The sequence below is a fragment of the Leishmania panamensis genome (genome assembly GCF_000755165.1).
Source record: "Leishmania panamensis strain MHOM/PA/94/PSC-1 chromosome 29 sequence".
NCBI classification, from domain to species: Eukaryota; Euglenozoa; class Kinetoplastea; order Trypanosomatida; family Trypanosomatidae; genus Leishmania; species Leishmania panamensis.
Window position 1 is genome coordinate 225,169 of NC_025875.1, and position 21,414 is coordinate 246,582.

Genomic DNA, 21,414 nt, shown 5'->3' on the forward strand with positions numbered 1-21,414 from the left:
CAGCGCGATGGAACACTCGCACGCTCATCTCTGGTGCCGCGCTGCTGAATGCACGTGTGCTAGGTGTCCTACTTCATTGAAGAACGAGATGGAGAGAAAGAAAGACGCAAACAAGAACACTTGAGTGGACTGGCCTGAGGTATACACGCAGAGACAACAAGTACTGGGAAAGGGAGTGAGGGAGACAGTGGTAATGATAGCTTAGCAAAATGCGGAGAAGTGACAGCAGAAAAGCCATCGAGCAAGACGGTGTCGAGGAAGACACGCACACACACACACACGCACACGCGCCATCAAGGAAAAGAGAGAAGCGAAGGTAGAAGAAAAACACGACTAAACGTGGTGGGGAGGAGCGAGAGGCCCACTGATATTGCCAGGAGCAGAAGAGTCGCTTTCATCTTCTGGAAGAGGGCAGAATGCAAAGCACTGCTGCTGCTATCAGACATGCCTCTGGCTGCGTGCGTGCATTCGTGCAAAACGTGCAAAACAACAAAAAGCAAAAGAGCAAAGGAGAAGATGGAAAGAGGGGGAGGGGAGGGGAGGGGGGCGGGCGGCAGCCGTTGTCTGAGGAACTCTTCAGGCAGACATCCCTCAAGAGGTGCCTTTTGTTTCCTTTCACTCGGTGTTGTGCTTGGCCAACTTCCCTTTTCGCTCCTTTTGAGCGGTACCAAACCAGCGCTGAATACGACGAAACGAAGAGAGAAGAGGAGCGCACGAGGGGCGAGGAGTGGGCCATCGACCTCGATGAGGGAAAAAGGCAACGACGGCGACGAACGCAGCCACAGCCTTTGCAGCTCGAACAGGGAGAAAAGGCGAAGAGGCACCGAGAAGAACAGAGGCGTGCCGAATAAAAAGCGAAATACAGTGCGACAACAGAGCGCATGGGGTGTGGTGCGCTGTTGTTTGAATGTCCGCATTACTACTGGAGAAGAAGAATGTCCTCCAGCGTCGGCTGGCTCACGCTGACATACGCCGTTGCAGGTATCCCCTCCGCCCTGCCCCCCTGAAGGTTCGAAACAGCGATGCAGATGGGAGGAAGGTCGGCGTTCACGGTCAACTGCATCGAGCACGGGTGCACCTCCACCACCTCGCACCGAAGCGTCTGCCGCACATTCTCCCCCGACGCGGCAGTGATGGTGTCGAGCACGTAGCTGCGCACCTTTTCTACCAGGCTTTCGTGTATGCCCTGCAAGTGCACCGTAATGGGGAAGAGCACATTGAGCGTGTAGGCGGCAGTCGTGTTGTACGCGTTCTTCAGCTCCTGTGGTGTACCGATGCAGCGCAGATTGCCCCGCACGACGAAGGCGGCGCGGTCGGCCAGTGCCTCGACCTCGTCCAGGCGGTGCGTGGTCAGCACCACGGATTTGTCAGCCGCGAGGCGGCGCAGTATATCGCACGTCTGTGCACGGGCCACGGCATCCATGCCTGACGTTGGCTCGTCCAGAAGCACACTTTTTGTGTGTCCGACCAACGCGATGGCAAGGGACAAGCGGCGCTTGTTGCCACCGCTTAGAGACGCGGCAGACTGGTTGCGGAACGGGTACAGCCCTAGCTCTTTGAGCAGCATGTGCACCTCTGCCTTGATGTGCTTTTCTTTGATGGAGCGTAGGCGGGCATACAACCAGAGGTGCTCTTCAGCGCTGAGATTGCTCAGCAGCGCTTCGTACTGCGGGCAGTAGCCAACAAAGGAGCGGCTCTCCATTGACTGTACGGGGTGGTGGTTCACAAACACTTCGCCGGCTGTCGCAACCTCCTCACCTGCAAGGATGCTCACCACCGTCGTCTTCCCGGCGCCGTTAAGCCCCAGCAGACCCATCACCTCACCCCTCTTCACACCGAGCGAGATGTTGTGGACAGCCGCGTGACTGGCTCCTATGTACCGCTTGTTGAGGTGCTGCACCGCAACGCAGGCGGGCTCTGGTCCTGTCTCCACTGAGCACACGTACTCCTCCTCCTGCCTCACGGACGGGTGCGCCTCCTCGAGGCGGTGGTGCTCCTCCTCGTCCTCGGCGTTCGGCTTTGTGCAGCACTGCGTGAAGACCGCGTCGAGTCGCTGCACCCGCAGGTACTCAAGAACCACGAGCCCCACAGTGCAGACCACAGCAACGCAAGACATATAAATGAGGCCTGTGCCGATACCGCCAACGGGGTGGCCCGTCTCGCTGAAGTGCAGCAGCGCAAACAAGCTTGTTTTGGCGCGGTTCGGGAACATCAAGTTGGCCAGCTGCACGCCGGAAAGTACGTACATGGCCTCGCCGAAGCACACAGCTGGGAAGATGCGAAGAACGTAGGTCACCACCTCCGCGAACCGCAGTGCGTGCTCGGCGATCATCGACTCGAGCGTCACCCACAGGAAGCCAAAGGTAAAGTTGATGCAGAAGACGACAGACTGCGCCGTGAAGCTGGAGCGGAAGAAGAAGCTCAGGAAGTAGCTGACCGGGATCGACGTCAGGCCGAAAAAGAGGAAGAGCACAAAGGCGGCGTCAATGGTGTCCTTGCCAATGTATTCGGTGCGTCTAAAGATGAGGAAAATGACGAAGGCCAAAATCTGCGTAACGATGTAGCACGCAAAGTCGAACACAAAGCTACTCAACCAGTACGCCAGGACACTGGCACCGGAAATCCACTGCATGTGACGGGCGCCAGACTCCTTCTCCTCGACAATGAAGGAGATCGTGTTGGACGGAATGAAGATGAAGGGCAGGATGATGAAGATCCCGATCATGACCTGCTTGTTTGCTGACACCAGCGACTTCTCAAATTCGCCGAGTGGCATGGGCGAGTTGACGACAGTCGGCATCGGCACGGAGGAGCCGAAGAGCTGATACGTGGCGAGGTGGTAGAGCGCGTCCACGGCCTGTGGGGAGGAGTGGCTGTACGATGTGTTGTGCAGCAACGTCGGAGTTTCCTTGGGCACACCCTGCTGGTACACCGCCCCCACTGGCGCCACAGCAACGCAGCGCGGCGACTTGTGCGTCATGATTTCGCTCAGTAACAGCTGGCTCATGGAGTAGGACACGTTGGGCAGGCCAGACGGCATCTCGCGGAAGTCGGTGAGGTAGTACGAGCCCCAGACACTGTTGGACAGATTTGGACCGAGGTGGAAGGCGTTCGTGACACTCATGGGGAAGCGGGTCAAGTTCTGCACGTAGCCGGAAAAGTTCGAGTATGCCGTCATCACCTGAGATGGGTTAGAGGCGTAGTGCTCGTACATGGTCATGTCGAGCCGAAGCGCGGGCTGGGTCGGTTCGCGGACAAGGGTAATGAACAGCGACAAGAGCAGAAAGATGATCGGCAGCACCACCTGGTAGATGAGTAGCTTGACGTCGCGCTGGGCATAGTGCAGTCGCTTCAGGAAGAGCGCGCGGAAGTGCCGGCAGAAGACGAAGAGGTAAGCCCTCTTCTCTTCATAAAGGTCGGTGATCGTCAACGGCATCTCAGGCGTGTCGATCGAATCGCTTTCACCCTCTCGCCCGCCGACCAGCTCGCCGTCTGTCACGCTTGTCATGAGCGGTGTAGTGCACGTGACGGTGAAGAAGACGTCCTCGAGAGTCGCCAGGTTGAGCGCGACGTTGCGCAAGTGCAACCGCTCGCTGTTGTGTTGAATCACTGAAAGAAGCGACACGCCAGCTGAGTCGAGAAGGGTCATCGGGAAGCGGAAGGACACCTCGCGGCCGCGCCGCTGCACCCCCAGCACCACACATCCCTCGTTGCTGCCGCCGTCGACTCGCTGCGCCGCGTAGCTCTCGGCGCGCACGAAATCCACCAGCGCCTCGGCAGCGCCGTTCTCCTCCATGATGCTCATGTTGCTGTCCAGCAAGCACGTCACCACGTACCCGACCTCCATCTGTGACTTGAGGTACATCGTCGAGCCCTCCGCGGACAGCAATCCTTTGTTTATGATGAGGACGCGGTCGGCAATGCGGTCGGCCTCGTCGAGAAGGTGAGTGGAGATAAGCACGCTACGATGGGCACGGGTGCGGTTCAGGGCATCGTATACTATCTTGCGACCCTTGATGTCCATACCGGACGTGGGTTCGTCGAGAAACAGCACGGAAGAGTCACCGACCATAGCGATCGCGACGCACAGACGCCGGCGCTGACCACTCGACAGCTTGCTTGCCTTGCAGTGACGCTTCTCCTGCAGGTCGACGAGGTCCAGCACGTATTCCACCTTGTCTTGCACGTTCACTGAGTTAGACCCCTTCATGCGCGCGTAGAAGGTGATGTGTTCCTCCACCGTCAGCAGAGACCACACGATATCGCGCTGAGGACAGTACCCGATGCTCTGCCGGCACTCGTCAAGGTGCGTCCGGGCGTCGTAGCCGCGCACGAAGACATCGCCACTCGTCGGGTTCACCATGCCAGTCGCCATGCCCATGATCGTGGACTTGCCGGCACCGTTGGGGCCGAGCAGCACGCTCACCTCGCCGGTGCGCATTGCAAAGGTGACGCCGTCCAGCGCGACGATGCGGTCGCCCTCGCGGAAGAGTCCGGTGAAGTACGTGTAGAAGAAGCCGAGGATGCCACCGCCAATGTAGATCTTGCGCAGGCGGTAGAAGACGGCAGCGACACCGGGGTCCATTGGGTTAACAACATCATGGTGGTGCTCTATGAGTCGGCTGGAATCTGACGGCGATGCCTTGCCATCCTTCTTCACCGGGCCTTCCGCAAATGACGTGTTGCCCGGCTCGACTCCCTCGCTGCTGGTCCACTCGACCAGAGAGCCAGGGCGAATCGGCCTGCCCATGTCCGACATCTTGACCAGCTGTATCCTGCGCTTGCGGAAGCGATTCACCAGCGGCATTAGGAAAAAGAGGGGGTGGGCACGGCGGCCGACTGCGCCAAAGGAGACGCGGTCCAAGTAAAAGCTGAGGAGCATCAGCGCGCCGAACGAGGCCCACATCATGCCAACCGCGATAGAAAAGTTGAAGTAGCCAATGTGCGCCTGCGGCCACCCAAAGTGCCAGCCGAAGGAGACGTAGTTCAGCATCATGTTGAACGCCTGGATGTAGCCGACACAGGGGAGCAGGCAGCAGAAGATCTTCTGGATGTCGGTCATGCCATCCGGAAAGGAGAAGGATGGGATCGCAAACAAGAACAGCACAAACGCGATGCACCAGCTCGCCACGCGCGGGTTGTGGAAGATGGAGCTGACAAAGAAGCAGAGGGCCGTGTTCTGCTGCATGAAAGAGAAGTAGAGCAGCAAGAGGAGGCTGTAGTCCACCTTGTCGAGGAAGCCAATCTTGAGAAACATGGCGGCGAGCAGCGAAGAAACGAAGTCCATGATGAGTGCGGAAGAGTACCACCCAAAAAACATGCAGGACGGATGCAGGCCCATGATCAGCATCGCCTCGCGAATGCCGTTGTACTTCTCACTGACGATCAGCATCACGAGGCGTGAAGTCGGGTACAGGATAGCCATCACGGCGAGCAGCGGCATGTAGTAAGCCCACCTCGTCAGGAACGAGTTGTCGTAGCGCGACGGCGTCGGCATCGGGATTAAGGTAGAGCCGTACTGCGAGAGGTACTTGCTGATGCCGTCCACGCCGGTCGCGGGGTCCGAGTCGTAGGAAGCGGGGCCAGTAACGGTGTGGTTGGCCAGAGCCTCCGACATGTAGAACTCCTGCACAAATGTCTGCAGCGTCAAGAAGCCGCTAGCCCAGTAGAGCACGTAGCCGTCGCTGCCGTCGTTGGCGCCGAGGCCGCGGGTGAAGAGGCTCTTCGATGACCCCTTCGACGTTGGCGCAGTAGCCGTAAAATTCATGCTAATGGTGAATTCTGTCTCACCGTTGGCTGTGAGGGAGGCCTTCGGAAGGTCAACAATGGCCCAGACAGTGTTCTCGTGCTCTGCCGCGTAGTCCTTGGCACTGGCCAATGAAGGGAAGGGATTGGGGTAAAGTACCTCGCCGCACATCGCGCTCTTGGTGCGGCAGAACGTCATGAAGCGTTGCCCCAGCGTATCCGAGTCACTTGACACCAGCAGCTTGCCATAGTGCGATAGGCTGTCCTTACCACCACGGCCGAAGAATGTTGGGTTTTCTTCGTGCGTCGCCTCGGTCACCATGGCCGACAGCGTGAGGTGGCCGTCCATTGTGTTCATACCGTATGAGCCTTTGCCATAGAACATGCCGTACAGAATGTGGTACAGCACCGAGTAGAGGGCATTCTGGATGCAAATCTCACTGCCGTTGCCGATGAGCGACAGGCACGTGAGAAACGATGAGTTCATCCCAGGCGGGCACGGGCGCCACGGCACCGCCAGTTTTGAGTCCACCTTCTTGCACATGAAATACGACACAAAGTCCGTCATGTTCAGCGGCACATTGGCGCCGCCGTCGTACATCTGCGCCGGCACAGTCGAATGGCCCGACACCCAGTAGGCGATGGATATCAGAATGGTGAAGAGGCAAGGGAGAAGGACCTCCACCGTGGTGGAGATGGGCATGCGCCATCGCTGTAGGAATGTCTTGGCCAGAAACCCGTACAGCTGGATGCTGTACTGCCGCCAAAACTTGGGCATTGCGACGGACGTGATCGCAGCTGTCGGGGGGACGGTATGACACGTCTGTGGTTCCTCTCGTGCCGGCAGCAATACGCGCTCAGAAAAAAAAAATGCGCCCGCCTTTCTCAAAACAACAGTGAAAAAAAAAATACAAACAAGAAAGAGCGGCACAGAAGAGAAAGGCACGAAAGCCGCACGTGAAAGAACGAACGTCCAGGGGAGAGAGAAGGGGTGGGGACGCGCCTCCGCTGAGGTCAAGCGTTTGCACAGGGTTGGGTGCCTGGCGTGTGATCTCCGAGCCGGTCAAAGTGAAGAGGGAAGGGCACTCGGGGGGCGGAGAGATGAACGTAGAGGAGAAATCGGAGGAGAGACCAAAGAGGAAACGAGAAAAGGCCGAGAAGAGGAACGGCAAAGACACCAAAGACACTGAAAAGAGAAAAAAAATAGAACGCGATAACAATTTGAAAGGGGCAATTGTTCTCCTTAGCCGTGCTGCACTACTTGCCTGTATGGGCCAGTGGGAGGGGTAGGGGGAGGGGACTTCTCTAGGGGGGCTCGCGTGCGCAAGAAGGGGAGGGGGGGGGGGGGCAGCGAGAACAAACAAACAGCAAGAGCGTAGAAAAAAAAAAGAGAACGACAAAGAGAGTACAGACGGCCTGCAGGTGTCTCACGCACACACGGGAGGCTTTCCTATCGCCTGAGAGCCTCAGTGTTCGATGCCGTCAGGCAACTATTTTTCTTTTTTGCTGGAGTTGCGTTTGAGAAGGCAGCCCACTGCGTGCGTCTCTGTCTCTCTGGGGGGGGGGGGGGCCGTGGTCCCTTACGCCTCGTCTTCTCTTTTCTTTCTGCTCTTCCGTCCTCAACTCCTGTGGCTTGACTCGGCTGTTATATAGGGTGAAGCTCCACTTACCAGAGAAGAGAGGGCGGAGGTCTCGTACGTGCTCGGAGCGCTGCCCTCTCGTTTTTCGCACTCCTCTGCAGGCCTCCGCTCACGTCTAAGGAGGGTGAGAGGGAGAAGCGAGCTTGAGCGAAGCGATAAGAAAAAAAAACAGACGAGACCACTTGGAAGAAGCGGACACGTCCTGTGGGAACACTTCTGTGGTATGGAAGGGGTGGACCAACGAGTGGAGCTCGAGGAGAAAAAGACAGAGAGACGAACGAAAGCACGAAAGAGGCAAGAGAGGGAGAAAGGAAGACAAAAATGTAGGAGAAATCCACACTCGCAGGAGGAGGTAGACAGACAGACAGACAGACACAACGTGAATCAACCAGAAGGCGACAAAGAAAAATGAAAGAGGGCACCGAGATGATATCTCGGCTTATATCAGAGCTGCAAAGACAAACTAGAAGACAGAGGTCGAGAACGAGAGAAAAATACGCGAAGAGCTCTACTGGGGCCACGAAGGAAAGAAAAGCGGGACAACCACCCAGAAAGGAGAGAGGGAAAGTAAAAGCAACCAGAGGCGGTGTCACGCTCAGGTGGAGGTAGACAAGCAAGAGAAGCCAATGCGTGTCGTTGTATTTCCTCTTTGTTGAAGGAGGGAGAGGGGAAGTTGGAGACTGATGTACGAAACAAACCACGCGCCGTCAATTTATGCAGGCAAGGTGAATCGACACGGCAGGCCACAGGAGCGGGAGTGACGAAGAGCACAGCAAGCAGAGACTTGGGGAGCAAAGAGGAAAGAGGAGCGCGCAGTCACCTCACCCCTCCCCCGTCAGCTTTTCAAGAGAAGCCACAACAAGAAAGGGCGCTAGACAATCAGAGAAGAGCGAGTCGGAGCCTCAACCCAACACACGAAAAGAGTGGGGGGCAGAAGTGAAGCTAGGGAAGTGAAAATAGAAGTGCTACGTTGAAGAGAAACAAACAGTGAAGTTGATGGGTAAACCAATGGAGAAACAAACGAAAAGAGAGAGAGAGAAGGCAAGGACAGCGTACACAGAGAGAAGCGTTGATCAAAGAAAAGAAAAATTTAAAGAGGGAGACAGCGCGGTCGCACCAACAACTGGTTGAAAGAAGTTGTGTTTTCGTTTGACTTTTCCTTTCGTTTTCACTTTGCTCGAGGGGATAGTTGAGGGTGCCTTGCGCACTGTTTGTATGTTGGGTATTTGTTTGGTTGGTTGGCTGTTTCCTTTTCTGCTTACCGGCGTCACGCCAGATGAGAGCACTGAGCAGGTCAGCACGAGCGCACACGACAATGCCCGCTCAAGTCACTTTGTTCACAGAAGAGAGAGAAAAATAGGCCAAGCAAAAGCGGCTCAAAGAGCGTTCGTAAATGAAAAAAAAATTCGTCCAGGCCTTCTCATGCCCGCGCACACGCACACACACACAGGGACGAAGAGAAATCGAAACTCCCAGCAAGAAGGTATGTCCTTTGACTTGGAGCGTTGCGGTTGTCGGCTGTGTGGACCAATAACGCTAGCCGACTGAGGGAGGAGAAGGGACTAGGCGAGAAGAAAGAGAGGTATAGAGAAGAACGACGAGGGAGAAGAAACAGCAGTGCTTGTCTTTTTGCTTTTCTTCAGAGTGGAAACGTTAGGCTGGCGCGTTAGAGGCGGCTGTGTCCTGTGGGAGGAGGGAGATAAAAGAGACTGAAGAGAAAATAGAGAGGGGCCTCACCGGGCCTTAATTGGTTACTTTGCACGAGTTGTTCTGCTTAGCGTTAACACCCCCGGCGACTACGCGTTCAAGCGTATCGGCTTTCCTCCTCTAAGTTTCTTCGCTGGCGTTGTGGCTGCTTTGCAAGTAATAATAATAATAAGAGACGAAAAGGTAGTTGGAAGGCCCCACTCTTTTGTTTGTGCGTCGTATCGCTGAGCGCTGCGCAGGCCTCACCCATTACCGACTTGCACTTTGCCGCCGTCCTGTGGTGCACCGCTCCCTTATCTATCACCTTCACGTACGTGTCAGACAACGATGAAAGAGCAGAGGGAAAGAGAGAGGGACAACAACGACGATGCCCGTGCGCGTCACTTATGCTCCACTTCACTGGGGAGCTGCTGCGGCTGCTGGCGGTGATGCTCCTTATGAACTAGATAGAGGGAGGCGGAAAGAAAAACAGGGAGACACTGAGCTCTGGATAAATACAAAAAAAGGGATGTCCATAGACGTCGCTTGCGAGCGTGCTTGTTTTTCGGTTGACTGGTTGCTTGTTTTGTGGCTGTGGCTCTTCGGGAGGGGGAGAAGGCACACAGACGAAAGCAAACAAACGAAGAACGAAAGGAAGGAGAGAGGGCGGAGCGAGGTGGGAGTTGCAGAAAAATTGGTGAGGTTGCACGCGAGAAAGAGTTGGTGAATAAAGCAAACTAAAGATGGAACAGCGAAATAGATGCTCAGACGGTAAAAATACAATCAAAAGAGAGGGAGAACAACGTCCAAGGAAAAATGCGGAGAGACAGGGGTAGCGACAACGCCTGAGTTGGGTATATGGTGGGTAGGTAGGTGGGAGACGTGGCGAATGCGACTGCACTCAAGATAAGCACGCGGAGAGGAGGATCCAACAAGGTGAGCAAATATGTCGTATCTTCTCCTTCTCTCTTTTTTTTTATGTCGTTGTACGTCCCCTTTTCCTTCCGCTCTCCTTTTTGGGGGTTTTGCTGCGCCCCTCAACTGAAGAAGGAACAAAGCAAAAAGACCGAAGGAGACGATACACGTGCGCGCTAAGTGCAAGAAGAACAACAACGGCGTCAGAGAAGATGTGAAGCTCAAACAAAGCGGAAGCAAAAGGAAAAACAACAACAAAAAAAACCTAAAATTTGAACATAAACACCAGTTGGACAATGACGATTTCTTCTTAGCTGCGACGTAAGACACCCACACACATGCAGGCGCTCATGCGTCCGTGGGTCAGGGAGAAGGCGACAGAAAGCGAGAAGCGCACACACGCGCGTGTAGATAAAGGGGGTTGATGACAAGTTTGGGAACAGGTGTGCGGTGATGGTGTAGGCTCATGTACACCAAGAGAAAGACGGTGCGAGAGGAGCGGCAAGAGAGTCAGCAAGAGAAAGGTAGGGTGGAAGAGAAGGAGAAGCGTGAGTAGGCCGTACTAAGAGGATCATCATAGGCTGCCTCACGTGGGTATCCCACGCCTCTGGGGAGGAGAAGGCAATGTTGGTCGAAGGATGCATGCAGCTGAAGTATATACGCAGCAACCTGAGGGTAGGGGCGTCCTCGCAACTGACACAAGACGCGAGTGCGCTAAGGGGCAGCACCTATCCGCCCCTTTTTCGTTGTCGACGGAAGAGGGGGAGAGAAAGGGGGGGGTTGAGGTTTTGGTTTGCAGAATTCGTTTTCATTGCACATGTGCACAACGCCAGCAATGCAAACGCCCCATTCCTCTCTGGCACTCAAGACTGCGTATCGGCACCGGCATGCACCTCGGAGTGACGTGTCGGTTACTTTGCCTGTTTTCATAGTCAGCGGCGCAGCTGCCTCGCTTTATGTGCGCCATCGCGCCCACAAGGGCGGAAGGAAATTGAAGAAAAAAAATTTAAAGCGAAAACACAACCATGAGACCTCGCATTAGTCACCACGCGTCGGACCCAGCAGCTCGAAGGGAGACGTATGCGCCACACGCACACACAAAGCCCTCCGCAGGCCAACACCTTCACAGGAAATGATTGACCTGCCCTTTGCGCGAGTGTGTTGAGTTACCGAAAGCGAAGCATCAAGTAGAGCAGCATGAAAAAGACAATCACAAAGAGCGCCAGCGCCCACATGTGCTTGAAGCCTCCCCAGCCTACCTTGTCCAGGTGCCGCATCGTTTGGCGAAGGGAGTTCTGCGCAGTCAGGAAGGAGGCGCGCAGTCGCTCCAGCACCGCGTTCTGCTCTCGCACCTCATCGCCCATCCTAGTAAAGCTCTTCTTGGCCCTGCGCATGTCAGACAACAGGGCCTGCATGAGAACGTCGTTCTCCTGCTCCTGCGAGGCGTCTGCACGCACTGGAGCGGCAGCTGCCGCCCCGGGACGCGTCTGGTACGGGGCGGGGGAAGAGGACGGAGAGCTAAATGCCCCATCATTATCGGCGCCGCCCTCACGACGGCGGAACAGAGTGCTCTGAGGTTGGATCATGGTATGCCGTCTGGGAGTCAAGCAAGGAGGCTCAATTGCTACGACAGTCGTGATCGTGGTGCCGCCAGCTACTCAAGAGAATATGCACACACACCTACGCACACACACACACAAAGCCTCAAAAGGAAGAGAAAAAAGCCGGCTAGCTCAGTGGGCGTCAAAGATGCAAACCCTGTGCTGGCAAACAGTCATACCAGCAGCAGCGCCAGCGGGTACTATCAGTAACAAGAGCGGCAGTGGCAGGAGAGAAGTTTAAGAAGTGGCCCAATGCTATAAACCAGCGGGTGCGTATGCGCTCTTGTGTGGGGTTCGGCATGTACCGAATGTGTGGGAAGATCGCGTGCCGCCGCACTCGCACGTTTTGGCGCGTACGACGACACTGAGTTGAAGATTGAAAAAAAAAGGGGGGTGGAAAGGGACGGTAGAGAGAGAGGGGGGGAGTGAGAGAGAGAGAGAGAGAGAAAGCGAGCGAGCTTGAGAAGGACGGTGGGGAGAGCGCCGCTGTTACCACCAAGGCAGGAATCGCCTGCAGCAGTGGGGAGGAGGAGGAGGGGGCTCTTTTTTAGTACGGGTAGACGTGCATCGAAGCACGGCGTGCTGCGCAAGCGGCCACACTGCCCGGAAACCGGTGCCTTCTCTCTGCAGCCCGCCAGCAGTGTCATCCTGTGGAGAAGTGACCTCTTTGAGTGCCACTACTGACCTTTGCGTGCCCAGTCTGTGCGTCGTTGCGAACCAAAACAAACCCCACACACGGCACCACATCGCCTCCTTTTCAGTCCACTGGCCACCCACCCTACCACCAGGCCTAAGACTGCTCCAAAGCGTTGTTCTGCGGGCAGCTCTTGATGTGAGACTTCATCACGGGCACGTTCGCCAGTGCGGTGCCGCACCACAGGCACCTCATGTCCCCCTCCTCCATCTGTCGAAGGTGGACGACATCTTGGTTCAGCGTCACCCGGCCGTGCCGCTCCAGGTCGTCCAGAACGCGGTCACTCGTAAGAAAGAAAAACGTAGCGAAGCTGTTGTAGTGCTTCTTGTGCTTGAGACAGGGGCTATCCAGATCCATTGAAAGCACGTGGAGGTGCAGCATGGGCAGCGAGGGAAGGGCGTGGAAGCCCGCAATGAACCGGCGCGCCTTGTAGGTGTGAGGGGCTGTCGTCTTTAAGTAGCGAACATACGCATCCCCTACGTACATCATGTGGCGCAGGAGCGGGACATCCTTCTTGCTCAGTGCGTTGAGAGACTGTAGGCGAAGGTCGAGCGGCATGACCAGGCAGTGCACCATCGACTTGGGAAAGGCATCGTTCACAAGCACGCAGGCGTCGTCCTTGTACAGGAGGGAGCTGCCGGCGGCCTGCTTGGTCTCGCCGGAGGGCAGGAGCGGGTACGGCTTGAAGGCGGCAGCCAGGATGAACGGCTCGGTCGACGACGCCGATATCGAGGAGAGCGCAGGTGTTGCCGCCGCTGTGGTGTTGGCAGACTTCTGAGCCTTCTTGACCACATTGATAAGAAACGGTAACTTAGTGCGAGGTTCGCTGCCGGCAGAGGCCGCGGCAGTTCGGCGCACTGCCGCGCCGGTTAGGACCGCTGAGGTCTGCATTGTGTTTGTATTCGACGAGCAGGAGAGGTGCGCACGCGATGGACGGTGTGAAAGAGAAAAAGAGGGCACACGCTGAACGATGACACCCTGTGGTGCTCTATGATGGCAGAGCTCCCCTCCGCTTCCGTCGTTGAATCTATGCAGTGGGGATGGTGTCTGTGTGCTGCTGTGCACTAGTGGTGCTCGGACGCCGATGAGTCAGCTGCAGTGCGTGGCGAAGGGGTCTTTAAAGTATTTGGTCAACGCAAGCTCGCGTGTGTGTCTTGCCGATGCGACAAGGAAGAGAGGAGACGCAGAGAGGGAGAAGACACGAAGAGATGCCAGGGTGACGGCGGCGATAGTGCTCTGTGGCGAAGTCCAGCACTTCAAAGGAAAGGGGAAGAGAAACCGTCCCTCGGCCCTACACAAGTGTATTCAAACACCTGCCACCTGCGCATGCTCGATCTGCCATGATGCATCAAAGACTTCGCACCAAGGCCATCTCGCCCTGAAGCCGGCACTCGATGTTCTCTACTTTGGGTCAACCGCGTCCCCATAAAGACAAGCGTGCACGGCGGGCCCAACAGAGTAGGGGAAAAGGAAGGGATCTCGTCTTCCCTCAACTGCCTTCCCACTGTTGCCCGCAGCAGTTCACTGCTGCTAGTCTCGGGCGATTGGGGACCAGCCTTGTCCGATACACGGGAAGGCACAAAACACATCAAAAAAGCGAAATGGCGAACAAAGTGCACGGCAGTAAGAGCGGAGGGGGAAACGCGTGCCTATGGGCGTGCATGAGAATGACGCAGAGGAGCGGAGAGGGAGGAGGCAAACGACAACAAGCCATCAGCAACAATGCGCGACCACGCGCACTTGTTTTGCACTCCAGCCATTCATCGTCAGTGCAGAGGCGCGCCTGGGTGCATGTACGAGGCGCACGCATGCCGTTGCTTTCACTTACGTGCAGAGCAGCGACGACACCGCCCACATCGACACGCCTGTTGTTAGGGCGCTAATAATAAGGGTCACGGCCCACCCCGCCACAACCTTCGCAACGACATCCCACGACACACCGCCCAGCTTGGCGTCCAGGACGCCGCAGCCAATCGCGGCGCCGACCTGCGACTGCGAGAGCGAGACGGGAATGCCAACCCCTGTCAGAACCATCGTGACGAAGGTGCCGCCCATCTGGATGCACCATCCTCGGGCCGGCGTCACGGTTACCAGCTCCATCCCTACCGTCTTCATGAGACTCGCACCGAGGCCAAACATGCCAATTGCAATGCCCACCATTGCCGGCAGCACCGACCACTGCGAGCTGAGCCCAGGCTCCTGCAACTCGTTGTTCGTGAAGGTATCGTAGAGAATGACAAAGGCTGAAGTGGCATTGGCGCCAGCCACCGCGCCGTGGACAAAGCTGGATATACTTCCTGCCACCACTTGGAGGCCAGTGAAGAGGTACTCGGCGCGCGGGTTAAAGGGCTTGATGAGGATGCCCCCAAAGTGAATGGGCCGCATTGGGTGGTCCATGGCCCAGTCCTCTTCGCCAAACTCGTCCTCGCTGTGCACCAAGACGGGGGAAAACGGCACCCCGACTAGCCCCTGCTCACCGCTAGCAACCACTACTGCTGACTTTGTGGTATCCGTGCTGCCGTACGCCACCACGCCAGCCGACTGCACCTGTTTTGCTTCGTGGCGATCGCGATAGGAGGAGGAAAGCTTGCATCCAGGAAGGTGATGCACATCGCTGGTACCATGCTGGACGAGCGTCGTGGAGTTGGAGAGCGACACGGTGCGTGTGTGCGGTGCGGACGAGTGCTCGTGGATGTGCACAGGTGCCAGACGTACCTTCGCTCCCTTGCGCACGAAGGAGCTGTCCGATGTGGAGATGGAGGAAAGCACCAACGACGCGTTCTGATGCACTGGGGTTGGTGTGGGGGGGTAGGAATGCGACGGAGAATCACAAGTAGAGCTGCTCTCGGAATGGTCACGATCTTCAGCAGCTCCGCTGAGATGCTTGACCAAGAGGGAATCGACAGTGGACGCAGGAGCAGGGCTACGGGACGGCGAGGGCGGTGGCAACGCCACAGTTGCCGGCACAGCCGGTGGGGCAGACACAGCGTCAGCGGCTGACGACTGGTACTGCTGGCGCTGGCTGTTGTGATGTTGCAGGTGATGCCTCCCCGCCACAGTGGATGTCCTCGTACTCATGTCGGCTCTTGGCTTGAAGAAAGAGAAGTTCCTAATCTCATCCAGCGTCGAACTGTCCGCCACGTTCACCGGTTCCGTGCGCAGCGCCTCGCTCTCCCACACGAATGACTGCGCGCCCATCGCGGCCTCCACCACCTGCGGGAACACCCACACCTTCGCCGCCCAGCAGAAAAAAAGCATGACGAGAAGCAGGACGATGCACTGGATGTACAGTGGGACGTGCTGAGCAAACGTCTGTGACATGATCGGTGGCTTCTCAAGGACAATGAAGAAGAAGTCCACCAGCAGAGACGCGAGCAGGCAGTGCGGCAGGACGGTCAGGGCAAGCTCAAAGGAACGCCCCTTCACCTTGAAGATGTCGCGTCGTAGGAGGTAAAACAGAAGCGCTGTCACGCCACACGCCGCAATCGGTGCCGCGAACCATGAGATCACCACCACGATTAGTCCGTTCGTTTTGATGTACGTGAACCCGCCCGTGGCGAAGAGCGCAAACCCAACAATTGACCCAACAACCGTGTGAGTGATGGACACCGGCAGACCAAACACCGTGGACAAGTACAGCCATAGCGCCGCAGCGAAGCTGGCGCACGTCATGCCGATCACCACGACATCCTTGTTCTGGGCAAAGAGCACAGGGTCGACGATGCCGCTACGGATTGTGTTGCCCACATGACCACCCATGAAAGCGGCGCCTAGCAGTTCGAACACGGTGCAGTAGATGATGGCCCTCTTCATGTTGAGAGACCCGCTGCCCACCACCATCGCAAAGTTGGCTGAAAGGTCATTTGCACCTATGCCAACGCCGCACAGGAAGGAAAGCAGCGTGCTGATGCACACCAGCGGGAGTGTGGTGTTCACATCCAGCTTGCAGGTGGAAAGGTAATCCATGCCGCCTGCTCGCAGTAAGTCCTCAAGAGGAAAAATGATGAGACACACAAGGGTACAGAGAGAGAGAGGGAAACCAAGCCGTATTCCGCGACTTCGCCAACAGATAGCACCAAATTATATATATATATATATATTAAAAGGAGTCCCAGGTAAGGCGGGTGGGTTTGAATGGGGGTGGGCGTGGGTGTGGGTATTGGTGCTGATACTGCCACTCAGCGTCGTACTGTTGAATCGATAATTTTTAAAGTACACGTATACATACACACACGCATCTATATAGAGAGAGATGCGTGTGTGCCGCGTGGTCGATGCTACACAGGAAAAATGGCTGATGCACCGGTGTGGTGCATCTGCACGCGTGTCAGTTTTGCTGTGGGCGTGGATGACTGGTGTGTGTTCGACTTGCAACACCCGCGCGAACGGAGAGAGCGCGCTAAAGATGACGCAGTGAGGGAGGTGGGGCAGAATGAAAAGGCAGAGAACGCGTAACACAGCTAGCAGAACAGAGAGCAACGACGAAGCACACCTGGGAAAATACGCACACACGCAGAGGCAGAGAAAGAAGAGGGAAGGGGAGCGAGGGAGCGTTGTTGGTGAGGCGATATAGGGGAAGGAAGGGTGGGTATACTACTACTATGGCACCGAAGAGAAAATAGGGCTGGGGTGGAGGAGACGCGGGTGCATTGACATGATGGACTAGCTCTGCGAAGCAACTTGCGCACGCCACGCGCCTTCCACTCCGCCAGCTTGAGTCTCGCCTTATATGCAAATACATGCCAACGCACCTCATGCGTGTTGGTCTTTTTTGTGGGACGGCAGTGTTGCGGGCATATGCAGACTACGCTGCTGTAGGCGTTGGCCGCCACGCCCTCCCGCCTCGCTGAACCGCGAAAGCGGGTACCGTGGACATGCCACGCTGTGCCTTCCCCTCGTCTTCAAGTTTTCACTTTAACAATATCGATCACCAACATCAGCACGTACGTGCTCACCGCAGCCAAGAAAGAACGAAAAATAAACAGAAAAGGAGCCACGAGACATCCACACGCACGCACACACGCACACACACACACACACACTTCAGTCCACTCATTGATTCTACGTTGCATCGCAATGGTAATCACATGGCGGAGGGGAGAATACCAAAGAGTCCTTACGCGCAAGGTGCTCGTGTGTGTCAGCATGTGCGGAGGTGCAGAAGTCGTGCGGTAGAAAGAAAGGCGGTTGCAAATCCATTGATGAGGTGCGGAAAGGCAGGGGAGTGACAGTCGCCATGCCTAGCGCCTGTCTCCCCATCCACTATGTGACCGACACGATCGCTAACCGCGGTCATCCTTGTCCCCACAGAGGGGGGCGGAGCAGCCCCTTGCCCTGGCGGAATCTTTTCCCTCACTTCTCTATGTACATACTTAGCCCGAGCAAACAAACAAAGAGATGCAGAAGAGAGAAACCAAATGTACATGTTGCCTCCGCCCCCGCCCCACCTCTCCCTTCTTCGGCGCGCGCGCGAGGGGAGGGGGGTGGTGCATGTCGAAGCACGTGCCAAGCAAGGGGAAAACAGAGAGAGTCGAGCGACAAGAAGCGTGAGGGGGGACGCGCCGAGGGAAAGCGCGTTGGTATGTCTTGTTGCCAAGTATCTGTCACACCTCCTCGGCGTCGAAGTCGCCTCTCGCTACACGTCCTCCTCCTCGTCCTCCTCCTCCTCGGCTTCCGGGCGCGGGGGAGGCGGGGCGTAGCGCAGCTCTTCATCTATGGTGCAGTCCCACTGGCCATCAAACTCGCCAGGCGCCTCCACATACTCGTGGCAGCACGGGGCTGGCAGGGGTGGCGCGTAGTAGGCGCCTTGCATGTCCTTGAGGCCCGTCCCATAGTACATCATCTGGTAAGAGGCTCCAGGACGTCCGGTGGTCGTCACCGCGTAGGTGGCCGCGCCGGGCCAGCGGAGGGACTTGGCCACATACACAGAAGTTTGGCTTCCCTCCACTTCGTAGGCCTTGCGGAAGGTCCAGGCAGCGAGTTGGGCGCGGCTGTGCCCGGTGAAGGAGAGCGGCGCGTCGAGGCTAATGTCACACAAAAACGGTGCGACCATTTCGGGCTCCGGTGGCGGCGGCGGCGGCTCAGAGGTGCTCGCACCGTCCCCCTGTCCGTTCTCCCCTTCTCCGTCCGCCGGCTCCTGTTCCTCCTCCTCCTCCTCTGCCAGCGCTGTCGTGACGCGGCCGCAGCTCAGCACCGACGGGGCAATGTGCGACCACCCCTTTGTCTGCATCAGCTCCTCCTTGGAGTATCCCGTGAACCACGCCTGCACGGCCGCGATGGCGTCCGTGTCCTCCTCATCCGGCATCTCTTGCGGCAGCAGCGGCGGCACCACGGAATAGGCCGGCACCGCCGTCGGCGGCGTGTGAGCCGGGGCCCCTTCTTCCTCCTCCGCATCAGGCACAGCGCCCTCAGTGGTGAATGTCTGCACGGGTGCGATGCGGCACGCGCTCGTGATGCGGGCAATCTGAGCGCGCAGGTAGTGCTTCTCGCTCCCCATGAAGCGCGGGTGCCCATGTACTGGGGCGTCGAAGTTGCCAGAGAAACGGCAGCGTAAGGCGCGGGCGACTGTGATATGATGCGGGCTGACATCCGGCAGGCGCGTCCAGGTCGTGAGGTCCGCACTAGTCGAAGCGTAGTAGCACATGGCGTTGAGGCCCGTCCCGGCCTCCTCCGCCGGCGTGGACGGACGTGGCCCACGGCGCGCAAGACGACCCCTCGCCACAGTACACAGTACGTCAGCAATCTTCGAAACGGGTGCGTGTTCCTCTTCTTCTTCCATGTCGCCATCCTCATCGCCCTCGCCGTTCATGTCAGCGTTCTCCTGCATGCGCTCCGCATCCACCTGGCACTCCGCGACGTAATAGTCGTACGAACTGCCTGTAACCACACCCCAGAAGCGCACGGACGACAGCGGCTCAGACCGGATCAGCTGGCGCAGGCCAACGAGCAGACGATACGCTTCCACCCGCGGCAAACCAAGTCCGACCATGTTAAAGTACTGCTGCTCCATCACGACATCGCTAAGAGTGCCGGGGTGATCCGCGAGGTCGATGCGCGGTTGGCCATCCAACCCGGCGTTAGCTGACGCGTCGTCCTCTTCCTCCTCGTCATTTTCGCCGTCAGCACGGCGTGGGCGGCGTGGCGGTCTCGGCGGTGCCAAGGCGGTATTCGTGTTGGCAGCCCAGCGCGTGCTCGTGAAGGAGTCGATTGGGGCCTCAGCGCGAGCGGTGGGCCGCGGATCGACGTACATCTTGCCTTTTGTTGGGGGTACAGCGCTGCCAGACAGGAGGTGGTTGGAAGCCGCGCTGAGCGCGTCCATCGCGTTGGCGGGCCGCTCGCGGATCACCTGCGCGAGCACCTGCGTCATGTGGCCCCAGAGCGCCGATTGGCGAATTTGATGCTCGTCTACGCCTGCCATGGTTCCGCAGAACAAAGAGGGGGAGAGAACTCGGCGGCCGGTCCCGTGCCCACCACTCCTGGCCGCGCTGCCAGGATAACAACAACAGGCAAGGGAAGGGGAAGTAGCGGCCGTTGTGGCGGCAAGTCGCCGTCGTTGTTCAGCGTGCGTACAGCAAAGCACCGCAAGGGCAGAAGCAGACGTTCCCGTGGCTGTGTGTGTGTGTGTGGGTGTGTGATGACGTGCGCGTCACCAGGCTGCAGCAGCGCAGATAGGTGTCACAGACAATTGTGCAGAGTCTCTACTAACGGCGGTGTTTCACAGTGAGAGAAAGGGGAGGATAAGCGGAAGGAACACCGACGAGGGCAAATGAGGGGAGATGGCGGACAGAGCGGAAGACAGACCTGAATGAAGCAAGGAGACAGATAACAGAACACGCACAACCACAGCTCGAGTAGGCGCACCGCATGAGCGGCCCGCACATGTGGTCAAATAAAACAAGTGCAGTGTTTCGGATTGATGGGCTTGGGTGTGCATGGGTGAGCCAAGCCACTCAAGCAAGCTTGTGGCAAGCTCACCCCAGCACCGTCACCGCAGCGGTAAAAATGACTGTCACGTAGCCGCTCGGCAGAGGCGGCCTCCATTGCACGGCCTCTCTCCTCGATGCTCCATGCACCCTGCACGTTGAACTGTTGTATTGGCTTGCGCGTGTCAGTCAGACAAGCATCAGCGTGAACGCACAAACGCACGCGCGCGCGCTGCAGAGTTCCCTTGTACGGCGGAGAGGCCGAGAAAGAGAAGGGAAAACACGACTACGCCACGTCTACACCTTGTTGATGTGTGTGTGTGGGGGGAGGGGGAGGGGGGGAATGGCATGCGCTAGCGCCAATCATAGCAGCAACAAGTATAAGGCTCCAATGTCTTTACTCTCTCCCATTTGTGTTCTCTGCTCAGGCACAGATACAGACACGCACGCACGGGACCAGGAGCGGCACGGCGCTCTCCTTCGCTCTCTCATCTCCACCCCTCCGCCTCGGGCCCTCCATCCCTTCACTCTCCGATGGCCGCCCATCAAGTTGATTTGGGATCGCGCAGCACATCAAACGTGCGCGCCGGATGCAGCGGCTTTTCCAAGTTCCGCACCGGCGACTTCCAGGCGCGGTCCTTATCCAAAATCATAAAATTCTGCGAATGTCCCTCTGCGATGGGGTTGACACGTGCCTCGTACTGCATCTCCGACTCGTAGCCTAGTAACGTGTGCACGAAGCTGTCGTGCCCCATCAGGTAGTAGAGGCTACAGGTGGCAAGAAGACCCAAGCCAAAGATGCGCACCGGGGCCCAAAAAAAGGCTTGTAGGCCGATCTTGTTGCGGTCTGCGCGGCTGTCGTTGAAGCGGACCTGCATAATACCACGCCAGCTGCGGGTGCGTCGAATAATTGGCTTGCGAGTCAGCTCCCTTCGCCGAGAAAACACGGAGTAGTCAGCCATTGACGTGGTTGTGCAACCAACGTGTCAGTGTGGAGGGAGGGAGGGAGGGAGGGAGGGGGTCCTTGCACGGTGTGCTACTGCCTTTTCCGAGCCCCCTCGTTTGGCAAGGGGGGGTGGGGGGTGGGATCAGAGAGGCGGTGCCGCTTTTCCCCTTTCTCTGTTCTCTGCTCCTTTGCAGGCCGCATCATTCAGCAGTGCGGGGAGAAAGTGAGACACATCGAGCGAGAGGGGGACGTGCGTTGAAGTCGC

The 21,414-nt window shown here is 57.4% G+C and overlaps 6 protein-coding genes across 6 annotated transcripts; all 6 read right to left on the reverse strand.

Moving 5' to 3' along the window:
- Positions 1–919: 919 nt before the first annotated feature.
- Positions 920–6,523, reverse strand: ABCA10 (ABC transporter, putative; the record flags this gene model as incomplete). Its single annotated transcript, XM_010702367.1, has 1 exon — positions 920–6,523. One exon carries the CDS (start codon positions 6,521–6,523, stop codon positions 920–922), a length of 5,604 nt encoding a protein of 1,867 aa, XP_010700669.1.
- Positions 6,524–11,152: 4,629 nt separating this feature from the next.
- LPMP_290620 (Qc-SNARE protein, putative) lies at positions 11,153–11,572 on the reverse strand (the record flags this gene model as incomplete). Its single annotated transcript, XM_010702368.1, has 1 exon — positions 11,153–11,572. One exon carries the CDS (start codon positions 11,570–11,572, stop codon positions 11,153–11,155), a length of 420 nt encoding a protein of 139 aa, XP_010700670.1.
- Positions 11,573–12,377: 805 nt separating this feature from the next.
- LPMP_290630 (hypothetical protein) lies at positions 12,378–13,172 on the reverse strand (the record flags this gene model as incomplete). The annotated part of the gene is made up of 1 exon (XM_010702369.1): positions 12,378–13,172. One exon carries the CDS (start codon positions 13,170–13,172, stop codon positions 12,378–12,380), a length of 795 nt encoding a protein of 264 aa, XP_010700671.1.
- Positions 13,173–14,105: 933 nt separating this feature from the next.
- On the reverse strand, positions 14,106–16,247 carry LPMP_290640 (phosphate transporter, putative; the record flags this gene model as incomplete). Its single annotated transcript, XM_010702370.1, has 1 exon — positions 14,106–16,247. One exon carries the CDS (start codon positions 16,245–16,247, stop codon positions 14,106–14,108), a length of 2,142 nt encoding a protein of 713 aa, XP_010700672.1.
- Positions 16,248–17,916: 1,669 nt separating this feature from the next.
- Positions 17,917–19,698, reverse strand: LPMP_290650 (flagellar radial spoke protein-like, putative; the record flags this gene model as incomplete). The annotated part of the gene is made up of 1 exon (XM_010702371.1): positions 17,917–19,698. One exon carries the CDS (start codon positions 19,696–19,698, stop codon positions 17,917–17,919), a length of 1,782 nt encoding a protein of 593 aa, XP_010700673.1.
- Positions 19,699–20,748: 1,050 nt separating this feature from the next.
- Positions 20,749–21,165, reverse strand: LPMP_290660 (hypothetical protein; the record flags this gene model as incomplete). Its single annotated transcript, XM_010702372.1, has 1 exon — positions 20,749–21,165. One exon carries the CDS (start codon positions 21,163–21,165, stop codon positions 20,749–20,751), a length of 417 nt encoding a protein of 138 aa, XP_010700674.1.
- Between the last annotated feature and the right edge of the window lie 249 nt (positions 21,166–21,414).